Raw genomic sequence first — 25,007 nt, forward strand, 5'->3', positions numbered from 1 at the left:
GATGGTGCTTAAACATTTTATTTACATAGGCTTATTTTTTTTTTCATAATTTGTTTAATACAATTTCAACCTGTGGTTTTGAAAGTCTAACAAGACTTTTATTGTCCTCAAGAGCTTGCAAAGCACACCTAAGTTTGAGGTGTCTGAGATCCCTAATGATGTCTTTAAACACACAAAAGCATAAATTTGCTGCCCAAGTGACCTCAGCGCCCTGAAAAGACACTTTTTATTTGCACATATCTGCAGGCACCAAATGCAAAAAAAAAAGCACAAAAAAACTATTGCAATCAAAACTTCTCAAAAGTAAATTTGAAGTTCCCAGCTCATTGTGACAAAATCCACTTTTGCACAAGTCGCTCAGACATTAAACTTTCCGAATAAACTTTAACAGTAGTAAAAACCCACCTTAAGTTTGGAGGGAGACATGGGGCTGGAGAGAGGGTTCATATCCAACTTGTTGAGAGAGGAGATGTCAGAATGAGGGTCCCAGTCCGATCCCCGCCGGAAACTGCGCTCTGTGGAAATGCTCATCTGGTCTTCGCTCCTGGTGGAGTAAAGCAGGAAGCAGGCAGAGAAGGAGAGGGGGCGGGGAACCGAGAAACAGAGGATGTTATGTCACTGGCTTTTGTTTCCCTTCTCACTGTACAGAATTAAGTTTATGTTTTTTGGGATGTGCTAAATGTGTTTCTTGCATCATTTAAAACAAAAGATTATGTTTATTCAGCTCTACAAGCAGCATCACTGTGGGCTGTCCCCAGAAACTAATAATCCTTACAAACAACACCTCTAGCTTGGTGTGTTCAAGCGCTGACAGCTCTAATTGATGTGTTTTCCTAACACCACAGTGTAAAGTTGACAACACACACAAAACTGAGGCAGAAAATGGACACCGTTCACTCTGCTGTTGAGCAATTAGAGCCTTGCTGAGGATTGTACTGCGTGTGTGGGGTATTAGGAGGTGCTTCTGTGTTTGAAGAGTGGTTTTGCCGCAGCTCGACTTTCTTGCTTCACAGATCACAAAGAGACTGAAAGCCTAACAGTCATTCCAGCTTATTTCAACATTGCAAGGGAGCATTTAGCATACTTTATCTGGCAGTAGAAGAAGCATAACATGCAGAGGCTCAACTGGGATCAGATTTTTTTGTCACATTTTTCTGACAATGTCTACATCACAGCTGATATTTAAAACAATATTGTACACATTTAATTATATGAAGGTACTTTAATAAAGCAGGGTGTTGCATTGTAGTAGATTTACTCCATACACAGTGCCGCAGAACATTCATCTTTGCAATACTGTGTTTCTCCACAAGGTGGCAGAGAATCACAGCTTTTGAGAGAGAACCCTGGCAAACACTCAACAATAGTAATCTGTTGAATGTAGACCTAAAACATATCCAATGCACTGTTAAAGTACAAATAAATCTTTGTAGTTGCTCAACCTAAATACAGACCTTGTAAAATAAAGCTTAAGAGTGCAAGTAAAGGAAAGCTCTCAACCATGTGGCTTGCATGAATGCCTTTATGCATGCCACGCCTTACTTGTTACCATCATTTTTTATGTTCTCCCGACTGACAAAGATTTCCAGAATAAGATGTACATTCTGATACAAATATGTATCTGCATTTTTATTTATGAATTCACATGGCTGTGCAGATGATTTTGTTTCGGGTGAAAAAGGGGAATAAAACAAAATATTTAAAACTCAGCTGCAAAAGAGGTCTATTACGTCAAATTCTCCCCAAATGCATAGAAGTTTGTCGCTGTAAATGACTAAATTTAAAGTATAAATACTTTCACAAGGTGTTGTTGGCCTTCTGTTGTGTTTTCAAGAGCTGCGTCCGTTTGGTGTCTTCTTTCTGTGTGTGACCTTATTCCAGAAGCAGCAAATGTAATAGAGAGAGGCTGCTAATCACACAATTACCTCATATGATTCTTATTCCTAAAACTTTAGTTTGTTGATGAGGTCTGAACGATCCAGACCTCATCAACATTTTTAAATCTTATTGATGCCAAAATATTTCAGGAAAATATGTTATAATAAAAGACGTTAGGTAAGAAGGTGTGGTGTTTTAAACTTACAAGAAGACGAAGGAAACAAAATACTGATTTATATATTTTTTCCCACTCTGATTTTATGTCAGTCACACACAGACCTGGTTTTTCAAGTCTTTTTAAAATACAGTTTCCATTAATCAGCTGTTTTGTTGAATGGAGGTCTATAAAATAATCACTGCTTACTTTATTTTCAGTTTTTATGTTTGATAATCATGCAGTTTTTCTTGTAAGCCTGTTGTCTGCTTCCGGCCTGACCGATCTAGGTGAGGTGACACCTTCCACTTTCACAACACCTGATAAAATTTGAATCTTATGTTTTTACTGTAATGGACAATCCTTCAGATTTTCTGTTTCTTAAAAGTGACTAATCTTTCTCCAGTAAAGCAGGTATCAACTAGTCAATTCTAATCGAATGTAGTCGTGAGAGAATGAATATTTCACCACAGTCTGATCGTGCTCATACATGACTGTCATCACCGTCCTCTGATGTCACCTCGATTAAGGTGAGACAGTCCTGTCGTCCGTGCCTCCAGCATGAGAGCTGATTTATTGTGTGCTGTTGCCTTCAGTGCACCAGAAGATGGATATGCCCTGCAGAAGTGCAGCTGCATCTTGAGACGTCCTGGTGTTTTCCCAAATCAGAATTGTGTCCATGTTAAATCGACTTAACTCGCTGTCAATCCAAATGTCAAAACAACATTGTTCCTCCTTTATTTTTCACCTCAAGTGATACAATTAAAACATTTTAACATATTTATACATTTGACGTTGCTTCTGATGATGATGAAAAGGAAATATAAGTATTTAAATCAATTTTAACATGATGAATCTAGTCTCAGACACATAAAAAGCATCTTAAATTTAACTTTTGTTAAACACTGCTTTTCTTTTGCTCTACTTCCATTGTCATGTCTTTATTTTTTATTTGTTTATGAGCTAAGTTTGAAAATGTAAATGATTGAAAAAGCCATGATCCACAACTATCAATAGATATTAGCTGATTATGGAATAATAATAATAATAATAATAATAATAATAATAATAATAATAATAATAATAATAATAATAATAATATAATAGCTACATAACAGATAATTTCTTACATCACCAAAAGACCTATTACCTGATGACTGATTAACTTTTAAAAGAGTTCCATGTGAATTTACAAAAAAAACAAATTCTAACTGCTCAGAAAAAAAAAATACACATAACCAATGAGCAAACATGTCATGGACAAACTAAAAGAAGAATAGACAGACAAACAAACTGCCAACTGAGCAGATAAATGGGAAAAAAAAGAGAAGATAAAAGGATGGAAAACAATGAAGCAATTAAGAAACAAGAGGACAAACAGATGAATCAATAAATAAAATGGACTAACTGAATGTTCACTGACTGTTGAAAAAATAGTTGATGTTTTCTAACAACCACTCATCCCATTTGAGTCTGCAGAGGGGGTGGAAAAGATATGCAGGTATCTATAGCTGAGAACCGGATGTCACCGTTAGAATACAGCTAAGAGAAAATGTGACTGACGGTTCTTTTTGCACAGAAACTCCTGAAAATAACCTCCAGCATTTTTCAACTGAGGGAGGACTTGTGTGAAATATGTCAACCTCGGTTGATCAGGCTGCAGGTACAGACCGGCTCCAACACGCCTGAACCTCCTAAGTTTCAGACAAAGCTCCACTGTTTTAAGGAGACTTTTAATGAGGAAATGTTTGCTTCTAAGTCCCTAATAAGCCATGGCAACGGACAATTCTTTAACCATATAACTTTCACAAGTTGGATCTGATTAAAAGAGTAGTGAGGAATAGCTGTGTAGCGATACAATCGGTTCAGGAAATGAATCAACAAATGAGTTCACAAGAACAATGCTTTCTTTACAAAAGTAAAAAATCTAAAGTCAAGATTTCACAAATTATGCTTTGCAAGGCTTTCTCTGTAATCATTGTGAAATAATTTGACCCATCCTAGATTATTCTAAAGCACTAAAATTGCCTTTTATGTGTTGTTCACAAACAACTTAAAAAAATGAGTCTAGTTATAATGAAACTGATAGAGTAACATTTTGAACTACAGCTGATCAAAGCTAATATTGTGCTACTATAAGCTGATAAGAAGTCTTAGAGAAAAGAATTTAATTCAAATTGGTAGAATAAATTTTGATAGGAGCGGTCATCGTCTCTGGGAACTTATAAAATTTTGTATCTGAGGACAAAGCTGCATTCTTCCCTCCCACCATCTGAGAAAGGAGGGGACCAGCACAGAAAATAAACTCACATGACCCTGAATTGTTTCACATCTGACCCTCTTCTAGCGTTTCACAGAACCAACACAATTCACCCAGATTCCCCTACAGCCGTTTTTACAAAAATTATCAAACAAGTCAATGCAAAGGAAATGATCAGCCTTCATTTCTTATGAGACAAATAGGTGAAATTAGGCAAAAATGATTGCAGTAAGCTCAGTAAACCTGCTGCAGCTACTGTATAAACTCAAACAAGGGATGGAAGAGATTCAACCAGTGACTCAGACTCCCTTCGGTAGACCAGAGGCTTAATGAGTCAGTGGGAGCTGTAGATAGACGTTAGACGTTATGTTTTAAGGAATCATAAGAAACCAAACCGCACTCATTGCTGCGCACAATAGGATGCAAGCTGCGACAAAACAAAGGCTGGACTTCTGCTTGTTGTTAATTCTTTCTCCCAGGTCAAATTGCTCAACACTGGGACGAAATGTAGCAAGAAAGCACAATCTGGCACTTAGTTTTCTAACATTTACTCCACAGACAAGTTTGATGCAACACAAAGACACAAATAAATGTTAAGTAATAATTCTTGCAAGGATTTCTACTGTGAATCAAAAACAGCTGCTGTTCATAAGAGCGCCTGGTGATGCATAAGGGAGTGGCGGTAAGGACTGCTGCAGGGCCCTGTTTGCCAGAGAGAGGGCGGTTCTGCAACAACCAGTAGGCTGCAGCCGTTGCGCTCCCATTTGGACCAATAACCGCAACCAGGGAGCACAGTGCAAAACAAGCCAAGATGTTTGCAAAAGCATTCAAGCATTTGCTCAAGTTTCAACGATCTTTCCTGAACTGGTCTGTATGGAGACAAGTGTCTGATCTGCATTCTGCAGAATGTCAGGTGCTGCGGAGGAATCCTGTATGTCATGTTTACAATCACCCTTGGGAAGAGAAGGAGTTTGCACAACACCACATGAACAAAGAAACTCCTAATAATGACATGTTGATTTTGGAAGCACTGATAGAAGCTGCGATTTTCTATTTTCTGTTTTTGTTCCAATTCTTCTATGTCTCTCGTATTTGTTGATAAAGCAGTGTAAAAAGTTCTCAGCTTTTAGCTCATTAATTCATAACTGGCATAAAAAAATACTTTTAATGAAATTATGTTAACAACTAGAAAATCTGCGAAACTGAAGTGGTGTTCAAGATGCAAACACTGACTGCAAACAACAAAATGCAAACGAAAATATCTGATTTAAAAGTGACAAATTTATAGAAATAATTTGCACAACTGTGGTTAATGCCATTAAAAAAGATTTAATGCATCAAACACAGATACTTATAATGTAGTCATAATAATTATGTTTAAAAAATATTATGACTTTGAATACCTTTTCTAAAATCTTACATGTTAAATAAGAATCTGCACTTTCATATGAAGACAGTTTACATTTTATTGTCATTACTGCCAATATAGAATGGAACCGTCGTCCTATTTCCTGTATGACTCCAGTTCTCAATTTTCAACATTTATTACAGATGATAACACCCAAAACAAATTTCTCCTGGTGTTGCTGGATATTGCGTAGTGTGATGAGGGGTTGTCTATGAGTAGTTTAAAGGATTTTACTCAAACTGACATAATCTGTTTATCATATATCATATATTCATAATCGTAATCGTTTCAAAAAATTTTTGAAAATTTACAGACTACCCTTATTGTGCTCACTGGACCTTTTTGTCTCAGCTGAGAGACACTGATTAGATTTGCAGAAAAAGATTACAAGAAAGTTCAGCTAAGGCAGGGTAACTTCCTTGTCAGACACAAAGGTTTTCCGTCAAACATCTCATTACATGAGTTTCTTTGTCCAACTGCCTTACTTTCTACACACAGAAATTTTCATTTTCACATTTTTGAAAGTTTGACATGTTTGGATGCTGAGTAATAACCTTCAGGTGTGTTTTGTTGTAGGAAGGTGTCACAGGCAGACAGGGAGGTGGTGTGGATGGACTTGTTTTATCAGCTGACAGCAATTACACTGAATTAAAACATTGTTTCCTTGAACTGTTTAAATATGTTTTCAACCTGTTGGTGTCTGGATAAGAAAACAACCATAGACATTAATTAGATAAAAGATTTTTATGAAAGGAGGACAAAAGGGTGTAAATGAAACTGATGATGTGGGAAAAGGAGAGACTCAATTAAGGAGCAAACTAAGGAAGGAAAAGGGGAACAAGAGAAAGAATGACAACAAACCAATTGAGTGAGGACAGAAACAGAGACTGTAGAAAGGAAGCAAATAGCATTTAGATAATAGGATATCCATACTTATCCAGACCTGGAAAATACTTCAGTCAAGTTTCATTCACTACTGTCCATTTCCAGACTGTGTACCAACAACCCAACATGCATATATATATATATATATATATATATATATATATATATATATATATATATTATATATATATATATATGTAACGGTATTAAGATGAAATTCTTGCTAAAATATGTTTTGTAATTACCATGTGATGAATGGTTTTGGCGCCCCCTACTGGTTGCCTATAAATACAAAGCTAACCGTAAATTCCACGCAGTCCTGTTGAGCGCTCTACTGTGGTAAGTCAACAATCCAGTTCTTTTCTGATAGTCATAGTAGGTGTGCTCAAAGACTGACGTGGAGTTTTATTGCAGTATGCGGAGAGCTGATGGACCAGTAGTGGAGCTCACTGTACTAATTTGTGTTGACCATTTTATTACAGGTAATTATATTATTTTTTATTAGTAAATTATTTTGTCAGTTATGTTTGTCAGTTTTTCTTCAGTTGAGTTGTCGGTTTGTCTGTTGTATTGTCGGTTTGCTGTATTTACCAGCTTGTCAGTTTTTTGTTCCCTGTTTCAGTTAGAAGTTACTGTTAATTAGTTTATTAGTTAAATTTGATTGTTGTCTGTCTATTTTTTTTTCTTTATTTATAGGAAATAGAATAGAATGTGTTAAATTAATTTTAAAGAAGTATTAATAATCAAATATCACTATACGATCATTTGTTAGAAAAATATGTTGTTAAGCCAGATTGTAATGATTGTTTGTGACGCAGTCTGTTGAGCGCTCTACTGTGTATGCGGAGAGCTGATGGACCAGTAGTGGAGCTCACTGTACTAATTTTGTTGACCATTTATTACAGTTATTACAGAAATTCAACCAACTGGCCTCCTCTGTGTGTATGACGGGACGGCATAAAGGGGCTGTTACATTGGTGCCGTGACCTTGGACTCAATCAAGCTCGTCGAACCTGTGACCGTCCTGTCTGCCACATCGGGTTTTGAATACATTTATTCACATTGTGTATAGTTTCATGTTCACAGTAACATTTCAGGACAGTGAAAAGACGTTGCTGTACACTTAAACCTTTATGGAGCATTAGAGTAATATACTATGCAAATTGTTCTGACTTATTTTGTTTATTACTTGTTTATTCCAAATTGATGATTTTATTTCCTATTGTGTTTTGGATTTTGAATATCTTTCCACTTGTTAAACTCCCTGAACAATGTCTAATCAAAGTAACCACTTTTGGTTCAGCACACCCATTAGTTTTGGAAGAGGAAGGGTGTGCTTGCTCCCATTCCTTTTTCTGTTGATATAGTCCTGCTCCTGGTGGTCTTATGCCCTCATTAGATGAAATTCCTAGTGCTAGAGTCCATAATCCTACTAGTGACAGTTCTGAATGTGTAACTGCACAGATGAAATCTGTTTTCAAGAGATAGGACATCAGCTGGCTGACAGCATCATTTCACGCATACAGCCACATATCACAGTTTCTCCCAGTTCTACAGCCACACACTGCAGGGAGTACTGTGTTCAGTCTGGTTGTGTATCTGATGTATCCCAGGTTCAGGTTGTCTTGCAGAGAAAGGTCAAGAACCTCCATGTTTTGCAGGTAATGGCTCAGACTCCATTACAGTGCATGATTGGGAAGATCAGATGAGAACATTCATTAGGAAAACTGATGTTAAGATTGAAGAGCAGGCTGAGGAAATCCTTATGCATCTAAGGGGAAAGGCTAAGGATGTAGTTAAGTTTGGATTAGAAATAGTAACATTAACATCACTGCTCATCCTGACATGATTTAGTCTCCTCAGAAAACACTTCAGCTCTTCTAATACTCTGCTGTCCCCTTAGCTGACTTTTACTCGACCTTGCCCAAAGACCACGAAGACCATATGACTACTGGCTGAGACTAAACAGAGCAGCTGACCTTGCTTCTGACTGCCTGAGAGAGCAGGGCAAATCATTTGAAAATCCTGAGATGGAGGTGACATGTATGTTTATTAGGAATTGTCCCTGTAAAGACCTGGCTCTCACTTTCAGATCCAAAACTATTGACAGGTGGTCAGCATGTGAAGTCCTGGAGGTGCTGAATCAGTACCATGCTGAGATGAGCTGTAAAGAAACTTTCCCAGTGCGCCACGAGAAGACAGTAGACATTAAAGTGCACAAAGCAGAAGTGGGCCATGGCTTGATCCCTACACATAACAGTCAGGAGTACCCCCAGACACACAGCGCTCAGTATGTCTCCCTGACAGATGTAATGTCGATGTTAGAGAAGGTTCTGCTACATGGAGCCTCTAATCAGCCACATGAAAGAAGGCGAATTCCACCCAGGCGACCTGTAGACAATGCAGACATAATAAATGGTTTCACTATTAAACCATGCATTATTTGCAAAGCTGACGACCACAGTGCCTTGTCACATTGCAGAGAAAATAGGCTTTGTTTCAAGTGTTATGCTCCAGGTCATTCACGCCACAACTGCCCAACTAAAAGAGCTGCCCCAGAGCATCAGGAAAACTGACTGGTCTGCACACAAGGGAGGACAGTGCAGATGAACCCAATAAGCCTCCCACTAAAAATGAGTCTCCAGAAATCCAAGATAATGCATCCCTCTTTGAGTTATACAGTAGTACATTGACCTCATCCAAGAAACCGATATTCCAGGGATCCCAAAGAATAGCAGAAACTAACAACCTGTTCTACACACCTGTGTCTGTACAGAATGGCCCCACCCTCAAAGCACTATTAGACAGTGGTTCAATGGCTTGTACAATAAGTGAGTCCTCTGTTCAATCCCTTTTACAGCAGTGTCCTGATATAACGAAAGGCACAGCTGAAGACTATGTGATTATAGGCTGTGGTGGACAGCAGATTTTCCCCAAAGACATGTATGACCTTGATGTCATGGTTTATGGATGCAGGATGATAATTCCAACAATGGTTGTTCCAGGACAGACAGAACAGATGATTCTTGGCAGCAATGCAATCAAACACATTCTAACCCAACTAAAGAGCACTGACAGTTACTGGAGACTAGTTTCTTCACCCAACAATGGCCAAACACCTGACCACTGCCAATTTCTGTCACTGTTATCCAACACAGAACGTTGGAGGGGTGATTGCATTCCAGATAAAGTAGGGACAGTGAAAGTAAAAAGTTGTGTGACCCTGAAACCACAGAGTGAGCACCTTGTCTGGAGCAAGTTACCTGAGTCGGCGGTGATGTCAGCAGGCAGTACAGTGATTGTTGAGCCAACACGATCTAAAGCTGGACCAAAACACATCCTTGTTGGCAGAGTTGTCACTCCTCTTTGGGGAGATCGATGGGTACCTGTTAGGGTCATCAATCCTACAGACAGGGTTATAGTACTGAAGAGAAATGCCAAATTAGCAGATGTGTCTCCATGTATTGCAGTTGAAGACCTGCCAAAAGCTGACAAAATTGAGTGTAATGTGCAATGTATACAGAGTACAGTTGTGCAACCAAGGTCAGAGGAGGACATGATGAATACGCTGAAAGTTCTGGGTCTGCAAGACATTGACCTGAAATCATGTGAAGTGCCACTGCAGTGGAAAGACAAGCTCCTTGACCTCATTGTGCAGCATGAGTCAATCTTCTCCCGTCACAAGATGGATTGTGGAGAAGCTAAGGGGTTCGTTCACCGCATCCATCTTGTTGATGACAAGCCATTTCGTTTACCCTACAGGCGCATACCACCAAGCCAATATGAGAAACTGAGAATGACTCTGAATGAGATGGAAGAGAGAGGCATTATCCAGAAGTCAAACAGCGAATATGCATCTGCACTTGTTCTGGTATGGAAACCAAATGGTGACCTCAGAGTCTGCACTGACTTCAGATGGCTCAATGCGAGAACTGTGAAAGATGCTTACCCACTACCGCATCAAGCTGATGCTTTGGCTGCCCTTGGTGGTAATGCATTCTTCTCAACAATGGACCTGACATCAGGCTTTTATAATGTCCCTCTGCACCCTGATGACAAAAAATATACAGCATTCTCGTCTCCTTTTGGATTACATGAATACAACCGCCTCCCTCAAGGCCTGTGCAATAGTCCGGCTACATTCATGAGGATGATGATGTCGATATTCGGGGATGAGAACTTCACAAGCCTATTGTGCTACCTTGATGATCTGATGGTATTTGCACCTACAGAGGAAACCGCACTCCATCGCCTACAAATGGTTTTCTCCCGTCTCAAAGAACACAATCTTAAACTCGCACCCAAGAAGTGCTTCTTCCTAAGGCGGACTGTGAAGTTTCTTGGACATGTCATCAATGACCATGGTGTCCGAACAGATCCTGAGAAAGTGAAGGCCATAAATGAAGTCCAAGTCACTGACCTAATGGAGTCTGATGGAAAAACACCTTGCCCTAGCAAAATCAGGACTTATCTAGGCATGGTGATGTACTATCAAAGCTTCATTGAGGCATGTTCTGCAAAGGCAAAACCACTATTTAAGCTCACAGCTGGACTGGACGCTCAAAACAAGCACAAACAAGGTCGCAAACTTGTCAAAAAGAGAGGTCATGTGAAACTGACACCTGCTGATTGGACAGATGCATGCCAGATTGCTTTTGAGACACTGAAACATGACCTCATGACAAGTGTTACTCTAGCCCATCCAGATTTCAAGGCACCATTTATTCTAGCTGTCGACGCATCCTTTGATGGGATTGGCGCTGTCCTGTCACAACTGCCACCTGGTGGAAAAGTGGCCAGACCAGTCACCTTTGCAAGTAGAACTCTTTCACGTTCCCAACTGAACTACCCTGCACACCGGCTTGAATTTCTTGCCTTGAAATGGGCAGTATGTGACAAATTCAGCCATTGGTTGAAGGGCAGACACTTCACCATATGGACTGACAATAATCCATTGACCTATATCCTGACCAAACCCAGACTTGATGCGTGTGAACAGCGGTGGGTGGCAAAGCTTGCTGCATATGACTTTGACCTGAAATACATCCCTGGCCCAAAGAACATTGTTGCAGATGCCTTGAGCCGTGAGCCATTTGTCCAGTCATGTGTGGGTCATCGCCTCGTAAATGAGCCATATACCTTGCTGTTGGACCAGGTCAACAGTGTGAATGACAAACTCGTGCAGGATGTCTTCAGAGTGTCCAACAACTGTCAAGCTGTTGTAGATGATGGTGGTGAGATACCAAATGATCCAATTCAAGATACAGTTCCACTAAACACAAAAGGCTCAGTCTCAGCAGAGGAGGTTGCTGCCATCTTCAATGTTCAGTCCAGCGGAGGTGTGAGCCAAATGATGGGAACTAGTATTGACCCCAATTTTCTTCTGGATGAAAACCAGTCATCTGCATTCCCACAGAGCCAGCTTGTCAATTGGCAGGAAGCTGACGACACAATCAACAGAGCCATGTACTTTGTACGGAGACATAGAAGACCTACCAAACGTGAAAGGACTAATGAATCACAGAGCGTGATTAAGCTGCTGAAACACTGGACCAGACTCACCATACAGAATGGCATGTTGTACAAGGCAAGGAGAGATCCTCACATGAACAAGAAAATCCTCCAGTTCATAGTACCTGACTCAATGAAGCAAAAAGTTCTCCATGGTCTCCATGATGCAGCAGGTCACCAAGGCCAGCACCGTACCTTGTCTCTGGTGAGACAAAGATTTTTCTGGAGTGGCATGGGCCGTGATGTAATGAACTATGTTCGGTGCTGTCAGCGCTGCATTGTAGGAAAGACAGCGGAACTGCACAGCCGTGCACCATTCCAAAACATAGTCACTACTGAGCCTATGGAATTAGTCTGCATAGACTTTTGGACTGCTGAGCAAGGGAACAAGTCTGTGGATGTTCTAGTTGTGACTGATCATTTTTCCAAGATGGCACATGCCTTCCCCTGTAAGAATCAGACTGCCAAGGAAGTTGCTCGTCGTCTCTGGAACAACTTCTTTCTCATTTATGGGTTTCCTCGTCGTATACATTCTGACCAAGGGGCCAACTTTGAGAGCAAACTAATCAAAGAGCTTCTAGAAATGGCTGGAATACAGAAATCCCATACAACTCCCTATCACCCCATGGGGAATGGTGTTGCAGAGAGATTCAACAGGACTCTGGGAGACATGATCAGATCCCTTCCTCCTCAGCCAAAAGCAAAGTGGCCACAAATGCTACAACTACTAACCTTCTGCTATAACTGCACAGAGCATGAGACAACAGGGTTCGCACCATTCTACCTGCTATTTGGAAGGATCCCTCGTCTACCTGTTGACGTGATGTTTCAACATACCCTTACCGACAACACTGTTGTCAACCACTCAGACTTTGTTTCCCACCAAAAAAAAGATCTACACAAGGCTGCTCAAATTGTGCAGAAAAACAGTCTCAAGGAACAGACTCGCCATGCCAACCTGTACAACCGTAAGATCAAAGGCTCACCTCTCGTCATTGGAGACAGAGTCCTGATTGCCAACAGAGGAGTGCAAGGAAAACGCAAGATTGCAGACAAGTGGGAATCTACCCCTTATGAGGTCATATCAGTCAGGCCTGATATCAATGTCTACAGAGTTCAAGATGTCCTAACGGGCAGAGAGAAAGTTGTCCACAGAAACCTGCTACTCTCTGTTAGCTTCTTGCCATGTGAGAATGCTGAGGACCACGAATCTGACAGTACTACTGCTGCGCATGGAAGTGGTCTATGTCCAGACACACCTGATGAGCCGGAGAACAGTGACAGTGACAGTGACATTCTACCCTCAGACATGATGACAGCCCCTTCCACAGACATGTTCGCTCCTGACAAATACCTCACAGACGTTGACGCTCCTGTGACGGCTGCTCCAAACGATGACTGTTCAGACATTCCAGGCTCCTCACCTCAAATTGTTTCTACAAAGCTTGACCGTCGTATTCTTAGGGACTGTAGTTCCATCAGGCCTCCCAAACGTCTTATTTGTGAGATGAATAATCAAGAAGTAGATGAAACTTCTTTATCTGCAGTGTCTGTTAGTTCCCTAATTTCATTTTTTTCAAATGCATTTTCAGTTTAAGTAGCAGAGTTAAAACCGTGTTAACCATAGAGGTGCTTGAGTAGTGCTTTTAGGGTCATAGGAACAGTGTTACATTTCAAAGGTGTAATGGGCACTTTTGAGTCTGTGTTTAGTTAGGAATTTGATCAACTCCTTTCTTTACATACTCCCTTTTGGCAGAGTTTTTGCACTGACAAGTATACCCACTTTCGTTCCTAGTGTTGCACTTTTTTTTTTTTTTTTTTTTCTTTTTTTTGCTTTTTCCTTAGTACACCCACTTTATTTGATTGTTTTGTTTTGTTTGATCATATTTTTCATATTTAGCAGAATTTCAGGGGGGTGTATGTAACGGGTATTAAGATGAAATTCTTGCTAAAATATGTTTTGTAATTACCATGTGATGAATGGTTTTTGGCGCCCCTACTGGTTGCCTATAAATACAAAGCTAAACCGTAAATTCCACGCAGTCTGTTGAGCGCTCTACTGTGGTAAGTCACCAAATCCAGTTCTTTTCTGAATAGTCATAGTAGGTGTGCTCAAAGACTGACGTGGAGTTTTATTGCAGTATGCGGAGAGCTGATGGACCAGTAGTGGAGCTCACTGTACTAATTTGTGTTGACCATTTATTACAGGTAATTATATTATATTATTTATTAGTAAATTATTTTGTCAGTTATGTTGTCAGTTTTTCTTCAGTTGAGTTGTCGGTTTGTCTGTTGTATTGTCGGTTTGCTGTATTTACCAGCTTGTCAGTTTGTTTGTTCCCTGTTTCAGTTAGAAGTTACTGTTAATTAGTTTATTAGTTAAATTTGATTGTTGTCTGTCTATTTTTTTTCTTTATTTATAGGAAATAGAATAGAATGTGTTAAATTAATTTTAAAGAAGTATTAATAATCAAATATCACTATACGATCATTTGTTAGAAAAATATGTTGTTAAGCCAGATTGTAATGATTGTTTGTGACGCAGTCTGTTGAGCGCTCTACTGTGTATGCGGAGAGCTGATGGACCAGTAGTGGAGCTCACTGTACTAATTTGTGTTGACCATTTATTACAGTTATTACAGAAAATTCAACCAACTGGCCTCCTCTGTGTGTATGACGGGACGGGCATAAAGGGGAAGCTGTTACATATATATATATATATATATATATATATATATATATATATATATATATATATATATATATATATATATATTTTTTTTTTACATATTTATTAAAACTCTCAATATGTCGTGACGTTGTAATACGAGACAGTGACAAAAAAATCGAGCTCTCCCCCTACTACTACTATTGTCGTCTACAAAAATGCACCTCTCCCAGTTACAAATAACCAATCAAGAGGGAGGTCTTAGCGCTGCCAATCACTCTTGTGTACAATGCTTTTGGGATATCAGTGAACCACAGTGAGTGAATGCCATAAATTATAAATGGAGAGAACATAGAAAAGTGGGGAACCTTCCCTGGATGGGCACACCGACCATAATTAATCAACACAAAAGAACCGCAGGCCCAGTTTTCCTCAGTCAACATCATTGTTTATGACTGAAAGAATGACTCAAGACAGCAATGTCATCTTTGGGAAAGTTCCAAGGCCAAAACTACTGCTGACCAAATATGACTAAAGGTCTTTTTCACATTCCTCAATAATTGTTGGTATTTCCCAAGATTTATTTTTCATAGGTTGTGGGAAGTAACACTCAACTGAGAATGTAATTAATTTACATCTGGATTATTTTTATTAGTAAAGGAAAAAGGAAGAAAGAAGCAAATGAGTTTCATGTTTCAGGGAGATGAAATGATAATGTTTATAAGAGCTGTACTGAGATCAATGTCTGTGAGAGTAAAATAATAACTTCAGTTTTGTTTCTGTTAAGCTGAAGAAAGTTTTAGTACAGTAAGGCTGAAATGAATTATTGAGTGATTTGAGTACCTTGACCATTAAGGCAATTTATCTGCTTGGAGGCTTTATAAAATGATTTTTGACTATTTAGCACACCATGTTCCAGGAAAGTAGTTTTGATCAAGTCAATATTTATGGAACATTATGGAAGACTGAACACAATGTGAAAGCTCTGAATACAATTTTACAGAAGACAATTTCTGCAGAAGGAATTTTTTTACCTTAAAACCTGTTTAAGGTTTCAAAAAAACAAAGCATCTCACTGTAAATCATTCATATGTCACTACATTGCACAATCTCTGGCCTGTCCCTGGAGCAACAGGCAAGATTTTAGTTGATCTATTTTCACTTTGTGCAGGAAATTGTCACTCTGAACTTATGTTCCTGTTCAGTAAGAACAGAGAAATTACCAATACTTTAGACAGACTTTTTCCTCGGACACCTGTACCTGTGACCATCTGCTTAAATTTCTCAGAAAATAAAAATGTTTCATAAAGTCATACGTCTTTTTTAGAAATTAGGTAATATCTGCATTGCTGAAGGGTTTTTCTCCCGCTCAAGAAACTCCAGTGGGCTGATACGTAAGGACAGTTTTTTCAAAAATGTGGTGGTTCAATGCCAAAGAACACCAGGAATCAGGTGGTGGATTAACTGGAGCTGCTTTAGGGAATGACAGATCTGTTGATGTGTGAGAATTAGGGAATGGCATACAGATTCATTCCAGGCTCTGAGAAAACAAAAGTTCAATGTGGGATTTATTTCCATTTGATTATCTTTGCAATCTAACCTGCAGATTACAATTTGGGCTATGTAGAAGAAAAAATGTGCAGAAGGTTTTTTGATTCAACAGAAAAAGAAATCATCAGAGTCTGACCTGAGAATTACCCATCAGAGTTTTGTACCTAATTGTTGGTTGATTTACTGGTGAGTTCTGGTTGTCATATAATGTTCCAGCTCTACTTCAGTTAAATTTTTTAATGAATTGTCTTGTGTTTTTCCAAAGCGCACTGATCAATGCTGTAAATCATGGTGGATTTTATGAGGTTGAAAATTCAACCTCATAAAATCCACCACAAGTACTTGCAACAAAGCAACCCCAAACTATGACACCTCTGCCGGGGTGTGAAAATGATGCTTTGGACATTCTTGAATAGTAATCAGGTGTCATTATCTGCATGTCCCAACATAATTAAACAACAACTAGTTAAATCCCTCTTGCAGATCGCTTGGACTTGCATGCATTTTAACATCAACAGCGACTAGTCTTCTTTTAGGATCTTTCACTCTGCTTTTAGGTTGAACTCACTTAAATTGTAGGCCACTTTAGGCAGTGTTACTGTTCCTGAATTCTTCACAGAGATACAAATCTAAAAAGCTGCTACAATTTTCTTTGTAAAGCCTTCTTGTAAAGCCCTTGCACAGCTCTAACAAACTGTGTAAAAATAACTTAAACTTCAAAGCATTGTTGAAATAGATTTTAGTTATTGTGTTCAGGAGAACACACAGCAACTAAAAACAGGTCTGTATCACTGTGAAACATGTAAGCATTGACCAATGAAAGAGCACCATTTTCACCAATCACAAACAAAACGTCCTTAACATAAAATGGTGTTGAAAAAGAAACAGGTGAAAATGAATTGTAGTTGCTGTACTTCACATATTTTCTGGATAAAATTACTTTTGCTCGTTCAAATGACATTCAGAAACTGTACTTTAGTGTGTTAACTAAATGTCCTGTGTAAAATATCCTACACATATAGTTGCATCTGTGCAAATGTAGCACATTTCTGCTTGAATATGAATAAGTAGGTGTGAACAGGTGTGTGTGTATACAGCACTGAACAAAAGCTCAGGTCCAACAGTCAAAAGCTTCGGAGGTCATGTTGTACACACAAATATTCAAATACGGTCTGAGCCTTTTTAATCCAGGCTTCCTGTCTGCTTTTGTTGGTCTGATATTTGTAGATCTGTTGTTTTTACTGGGCACCAGGCAACACTGTGTTGGCTCATTTGTTAAGGAATTGTACCTCACAAGAACAAAGGGAAAAACATGAAGTTTATAAAAATAAAAATATTTATAAGCATTAGTTTGGGCAGATTCATGCTGATCTGGGAAATTCCCTTCTACCGCAATTGCGTGCACAGACAATGAGAAGGCAAAAGTAACATCAAGAGATTCCTCATTTGTCAACCTTAGACACCATGAGTTAAACACTGTTTTGAATACAGCATAGTTTAAAGACAACTAACAAAACCTGAAAGGTGGCATTAAAGACTTCACTGGAACTGTCTTGTTTTCAGTTACTAATTAGAAAGAGTTCATAAACATTTGTTTTGATGAATGAACTCTGAAGTTAATGTTCTTAGGTTTTTCACCCAACATTTCTGTGTATGGAGCCATGCTTTTAGCAACTACTTCTAGCTCGCATATATTTATCATGGGAATTAACATTATATTAATATTAGGCTCTTAATAAGTTACATTAAGCTTTCTTTTTCAGGCATTTAATGATCACACAGTAAACAGCTTCAATTATTTAGGGTTTATCTGTAAAAGTTTGAGGATCTCCAATTAGGATCAAAGTCTTACTTACAGGTTCAAAGTATACAAGATAAAATACATACACATAGCACTATTTCTGAAGACAATATCAATAAAGCTACATTTTTCTAACACTTTTGCAAGTCAAACTCCATAATCAACACCTTCAAGCATTTCCACAAGCTAAATTCCTTCTGAAGATATATGCATAAATTTGGTAGCATCATGCTGGGGCCTGTTCAACCAAACATGTTTCTACTGAAAGCATAATTAAAATAGAGAATAACCTGTTAGCTATAAAATTCATATAAAATCGGCTAATTGAAACGTATGCTTGCTTAAAAAGAACAATGACCCCAAGCAAATCAAAACTGGTTATATAATTGGATAAAGCAAGAAACTCTTGACATGTTTGATAGAAACATGTCCTTTGTGTTAAATGTTCTGTCCTACTTTTTTATCTGCACCAGCTCACAGCACAGGTTTTCCCACCTAAAATCATATGTAGGTTGTCTGTCAGCTCTGAATGACAAATCACTGATTCATCACCCATCATACAAAGGTTTTATAGTTGTAAATTTCTCCTGAAGCATAATTGTCACTTTATGGATTAAACTAAACTAACAGGACCAGAGTTCAAGAGAAAAATCCCAGCAAATCTTTCGTAACATCTTCCCCAGGTAACCCAGACAGTCAGAAAGATCAGATTTGAGCTCAATAAAGTAAAAAAAACACAAAACAAAAAAAAAATCTCCAAGGAGATTATCAAAATTGACAAAACAGATATGAATGGCATAAAAGGAATATTATTTATTAATTCAGTTATACAGAGAGACCACAGGAGAAGTTTGCAGAAAAGGCTCAGCTTTATAAAAACATTAAGCCTCCACGCCCTCACCTAAAACACCAACAGCATAACAGAAGAGCATGACTGCATTATCAGATCTACTAGAGGCTCATTTTGAAACTGTTCAAGTTTCTATGCTGAGAACTTTCAAAGATCTTCAGGATGTTTTCAATATTCAGCTGTGAATGAAGGCCTGCATCACCACTGAAATGCTGAACCAGAGCCAATTCCTTACTTTTATCAGAACGTTAGAACAGACTGTGCTGTTCCCATGCCTTACTGCACATGCTAATCTTTTTTTTTTTGTTTTAATTTTCAGTAAACTGAGTAGCACTGCGACACACAGAGTAACTCCACAATCTTTTGTGAGTTTTTAAGTTTCTACTCACAGGCATAAAACTATCCAAAACCACAGGAAAAAAAATTGTTTAAACTAATCTTTTTGTTTAAGTAAAATGTTGCTTCTCACTGGAAGCAATATTAGTTTTCTTCCAATAAGAGCCACTGATATTTCCTCTGTATGGAGAAGCTAAGCCAGGGTCTCAATTTGTATCTGATGGAGAACAATGTGCATGCATGGGTTCTCTCCTGTGTATAGTTATTCATCCTGTACTGCCCTGCAAATCAGGACAGCACAGAGTTAAGGTTGTCTACTGTTAAGGTAGATCCTTGACATCTCATCTGGCAACGGGTCCAGGATGTACCCTGCCTCTTGCCCATTCACCAAGGGACATAGGCACCAGCCCCCCTCGCTACCCTGAAAGGATAAGCATGTTAGATTATGGATGGGCCTAAAAGTCAATATGTAACCTTGAAGATAATATATTGGAAGTCCCAAATACTACATTCATATAAATCACTGTCATTCTTTACCAGATTTTGCTTAATTTAAAACATTGGAGTTTTAATCTGATAGCCTGTCCTTGTCCTTGCAATTCCACTCAATTCTCATCTCCCATCAATGCTCCATCTGGTATTTCTCCAGTTGGATTTAAACCGGGCCAACTAGTGAACACAGGGAGGAGTTTTGAACAATTTGAACAATTGCATACATTTTCTGCCCTGTTTCAGAATGGCAGTGGAGGACGTGAAAGCAGCCACTGAGTTCATGTTCACTTCCAAATCTAGATCAATCAAACTCTAAGCAAGAGGAATGTTTAAAACCTTTTAATGCTACTGAAATATGATTTTCAGTTATATGTATTAGAATAAGAACTACTGTTAAGTTAGATCCTTGACATCTCAAATGTGCGTCTGTAAATATTTTGTTGCATGTGGGATTTTTTTTTAAAAGCATCACTAACCAAACATTTCTTTGGAATAAAAAAGAAAGTAAGTCCACACATATATCTTAGCACCAACAACCTGTTGGGTTCTTTCAACCTGAATAAACAATCCTACAACTGACTCAGCAGTTTGTTTTTCTTGTTAATAGTTAAGTGAGTATGTCATGGCTGAATATGACCTGTTTGTATATGTTGTGTTTTTTATAACTTCTGTCACTTGCGTTAGTCGTATTTGCCCAGATCACCTGACACATTTCCATCCTGCCTGAGTCACATATAATCAACTGAATAAGGAAATGTGTCCCATCCTGTGCAGCAGGTTTTCTTTCTTTCCAATTATCTCCACTTGTTGCCTGTGTTGAAAACAAACGCAAGACCAAGATCTTGGTCAAGGATGACAAAGATATTCCTGGATCCAGACCACTTGTAAGTTAAGCAGCTGGTCAATGCTATTTATTTTTATGTTGATCCCAAAAACTATAAAGAATTTAACTTTCAATGCAGTCTGGATCTTGGTGCTGCAGTTGATCATGAGAAATTACAAAATGGGTAAAACTGTATGGTTCTGTGCAAGACATTGCACAGAGCAACATGATTATACTTGAGTTTAGCAAAAGCATGCTAACATGCTTATGCTAACAACTTTATATTTCTGTGTCAACACATGAAGATACAATGGGCAGAAGTCTTTGCTTTTGGTTATGAACAGTTAGAGATAAAGGCTCAACTGGACTCAATGAGACTAAGATCCACAAAGCATGCAGGGAACGTACTAGACATTGTGAATCTAGGCCTAAATTAGGACTGCCCAATTTCACTGCTTCAAACATAGCCAGAATGAGTTTCTTTATCTAACCAACTAAAAAACTAGAACATAATGTCATTTTCAGTTGGTTACATTAGATTGTAATGGTGTCTTCACTGGTCTCTCTAAAAAAAACATGGAAACAAATATTCAAATAGTTTCTTCCAAAGCTCAACTTTAGGAAAATGGTACATATCACACTAGTCTTTAAATCGATCCACTGGCTTGTGAAACAATATGTTTCCAATAATCTACAAACCACTGAAAGGTGTGAGCCCAATACATTTCAAAGCTGTAAGACTCGTACCAGAGACAATAAATGTCGATGGAAAAAGTTCAAAAACAGATAATTTTTTACCTGAAGTGTGACCTAATATTGAAAACTGTGCAACTGGAGAAGATAAGCGCAACATTTTTAAAATATAATGATTCAACCAGATGCGTGACCAAACTAGTTCAACACCAAGGCGAAGCTTTTTGATTCCACAAACAGCCAGGGGGGAAAACAGACACTGAGTGAGATGCTTCAAATGCAATTGAAACACTTTCCAACAGGTCTGTGTGGACTGCCAGGACCCACTCGGGGACTTTCCACTGTTTTCACAACTTCTGCTTAGAGTCATTTACATGTAGAAATTTAATGAAGATGATGATGATGAGGTGATGATTTATCAAAAGTATATTGAGTAATATAAGCATCAAGGTCACAACTTCCAGCAGTAGAAATGTATGGTCCTGTTTATCACCACTTTATCTAGAAACACCATTAATAATCCATAACTAATAAATAAAAAAATTACAAAGTCACTACAAATATATAAAAATTTGTATTTTCATTTCACTTGTAACAACTATGGTTAAAAAAATTCAATCTCTTGTATTACAACTATCTCAATCATTTACTGAATTGCAGTATATTGACAAAGACTGATATTTGATAAAGTAACATGAATATCGATGTATTACAAGAATTGCAGAAAGTTTGTTTTACTGTGAGCTGTGTTTCATATTTAAATTGATTAAATAATTTGTGACTTCTGTGCCCAGATCCGTATTTAGGTAGAAAACAAATAAACGTAATCCTAACACCTGACAATTGATTGAATCATGAAGCCAGAAACTGTTTTCATCTTACATGCGGCTGGTGAAACTGTCCAGTTCCTCGAACACGTCTCCCGCCTCGTCCTTGCGCTTTTTCTTCTTCATCCTCAGAGACAAGAACCTCTTTGATTTCTTTTCTTTCGGGGAACTGAGGATCTCGTCCTGTGGCGGCGTCCTGCCGTCTCCGGGGCCGACTGGGCCGACGGGGCCCGGGTCGTGCAGTCGCGGGGAGCTCGGATCATCCCGGTGGATGGTCGCGGCGCGTTTCAGCTCCCTGTTCTCCTTCTCTGTGGATCTTTGTTTGAATAAACCCTTCAGCGTGCCGGACTTACTCATGGTGCAGCCAGGGACCGACGGCGCGAAGGTGTAAACATGAGGAGAGCAGTTTGTCTTAAAGCGTCCTGGGGGACTGACTCACCAGGATAACCCGCAGAGCCGGTTGGTGGAGCGCAAAGGAAGTGCCCACAAAGCCAGTGGCGCGCGCCAACAGGTGAAGGAGCGCAGCCCTATCTGGGAAGATCAAAAGATGTGACACGACTTCCGATTTTAATGCAAACATCTTTGCATTTTATTTAGTCCGATGTTTATTTATGACTGTCGGGATTATGATTACGATTTTTATTCTGAAGGAATTGTCTGGGAGTAAGGAGATCTTCTCCTTCTAAAAGTATTTTCAGACATCTTATCCTAAAAAGCTATTTATTTTATTACTTTGAGTGAAAATGCATTGGATCCATTGTATAAACATATTTAATAGTAATAAAAAAAGTAACTTATTTCAAAGGTTTGTTTTCAGTTCACTTATTCATTATCAGAAAACACACCTTACAAAATTTACACTCAGTAAAAATCTGCGAGATGTCGAGGAAACTCAGGTTCCAGTGGCCTTCAGCTCATCTGGTTCTGGTGTCTCCACATATTCTAATGCAGCCCATGTCGTTGCTGAGCTCACCTGAAAATGAGCCCTGCAACATCTCCATAAAACTTATCAGCAGACTTACACATGAAGTGTTATGCAATTGTGTCTGGCTATGCTGACTTTGGACTTCATAAACCACAGCAGCAGATAACGTAGCTCTTCACATCAAAACGGTTGTGGAAACTTCACACTGGAAATCGAGCAACTTCTCCACTGTCAAGCGCCTTGATTTTCAGCTGAAATACATAATTGGCTAATTGGCATAAGTTTTTTTAATAGAAGGACTAACCATAAAGTCTTTATAGGAGGAAACAAATTAATTACTTGAAAGATATATTTTAAATAGTATATATGAGACATTTGTTTTCTTAATATTTTCATTCTCATATGTGAACTGTAATCACAATGATTACAGTAACTGAATATTGATGGGATAAGTCTTCATATCTGTACAACATGATACTGTACAGTATGTTTTATAACATCTACAGTTAGTCATATTCACATCCAGTAATTGGTTAAGTTTTAGCAGTTGCTTAATTGCCAAGGTTTTGTCCCAGAAGAATCTCCTAATGTATTAAAAAAAATAAAAAATCTAATTGCTGCTAAACATACAAACTGTGTTGATTACATGTTTCTCAAGTTCTGGTTGTTCGATTGGAGCCACAATTCAAACCTGGGAATAACATTTGTGCACTGTTTGGTGTTATAAGACCTCTGATCAAATACCCAAAATGGCATTATATTATAATAGTTGTTCAACAGCAAAGAACTACTTGCAGTGAGCGTCAGAAAGACATAGAACTAACATGAATGGTTATATTAAGAAAAATCATTGCAAAGATTTCTCAGAAACTTCTCTGACAATTGTAGTTTCATTGGAGAAGAAACAGATGGTTTAAAGTATGCTGCAGAACATTTGTAGAAATTTGTCTACAAACTACACAAACCACATTTTGATGATGAATAGCACTGCATATCATCCCACATACAACATATAGGACATGCAAAGGGCAACATGATGGTCAAAGGAGTCAATCAGCAGTAATGGCTCATTTTCTTATCATCAAAACATATATCACTGTCTTTATAAATTAATAAAGACAGATAAGAAGCTGTTTTTTTTTCCAGCACAATAATAACCAAACAAAAACCCCACAGAAGTCTCAGTTTATCACAAAGAAAATAAAGTTTGCAAAATGGTTGAGCATATCACCCAACTTGAGTGCAATTGAAAATCTAAAGTGAGATCCGAATATCAGATTGAATTAAATAGCTTGTTTGGAGAACCACGTGAAACCTCCACCGGGGCATTGCAGGAAAATATTTTCTTGTCATCGTCATCAGACAATGACAATGTCTAAATACCTTTGAGTTCAGTATTTATTTCTTCTGGCATTTCACTTTATTAAACATATATGAATATACGCTTCACTACATTCAATCCTGAATGTTGTCTGGACTTGGAAAGGCGCTACACAAGTACCGACCATTTACCATTTTTGAGTATCTGGATTGTGACAGACATCTGCTGGGGGATTAATGTCAACAGGCCCATTAGTAATTTACTTACTTTCAGAAAAACTTTGACGTAAATACTTATTTACCACACTGTATAGTTAAAATGACAGCTCTATCTGCTGGTCAGGATGAGGTAGCACATAGATAAGCTTGTCTGTCCCAAAAGCAATAATTTAATCACATTTTTATGCTTTTTCTTGAACTCCTTAGCCTGATGCAAGCTGATTCAAGAAGGCCGTCCAAATAAACTGTGAATTTAAAAATAGCATCACAAGAAATAAAAATGAATTAGAATGTCAAAATATTGAACTAACTTTTATGAACAAAATAAATTTAGAGCAAATCAAGTCGGCGATTTGAGGTCTGAAGAGAATGAACCATGTTTTTGCATGTGGCAAAACACTTTCAA

At 38.3% G+C, this 25,007-nt stretch overlaps 1 protein-coding gene across 1 annotated transcript in view; it reads right to left on the minus strand.

Annotated features, from left to right (window-relative positions):
* Nucleotides 1-22,611, minus strand: part of crybg1a (crystallin beta-gamma domain containing 1a) — a 47,458-nt gene extending 24,847 nt beyond the window's left edge. The window contains exons 1-2 of the mRNA XM_055038448.1: nt 22,193-22,611; nt 406-544 (exon numbers count right to left, since the gene is read on the minus strand). Coding sequence (XP_054894423.1) covers nt 406-544; nt 22,193-22,494 — 441 coding nt within the window. The 5' untranslated portion in view covers nt 22,495-22,611. The remainder of the gene's footprint in view (nt 1-405; nt 545-22,192) is intronic.
* Nucleotides 22,612-25,007: the final 2,396 nt, after the last annotated feature.

The sequence above is a fragment of the Poeciliopsis prolifica genome, unplaced genomic scaffold (assembly GCF_027474105.1).
Source record: "Poeciliopsis prolifica strain line A6 unplaced genomic scaffold, Auburn_PproV2 SCAFFOLD013, whole genome shotgun sequence".
Taxonomy (NCBI): Eukaryota; Metazoa; Chordata; class Actinopteri; order Cyprinodontiformes; family Poeciliidae; genus Poeciliopsis; species Poeciliopsis prolifica.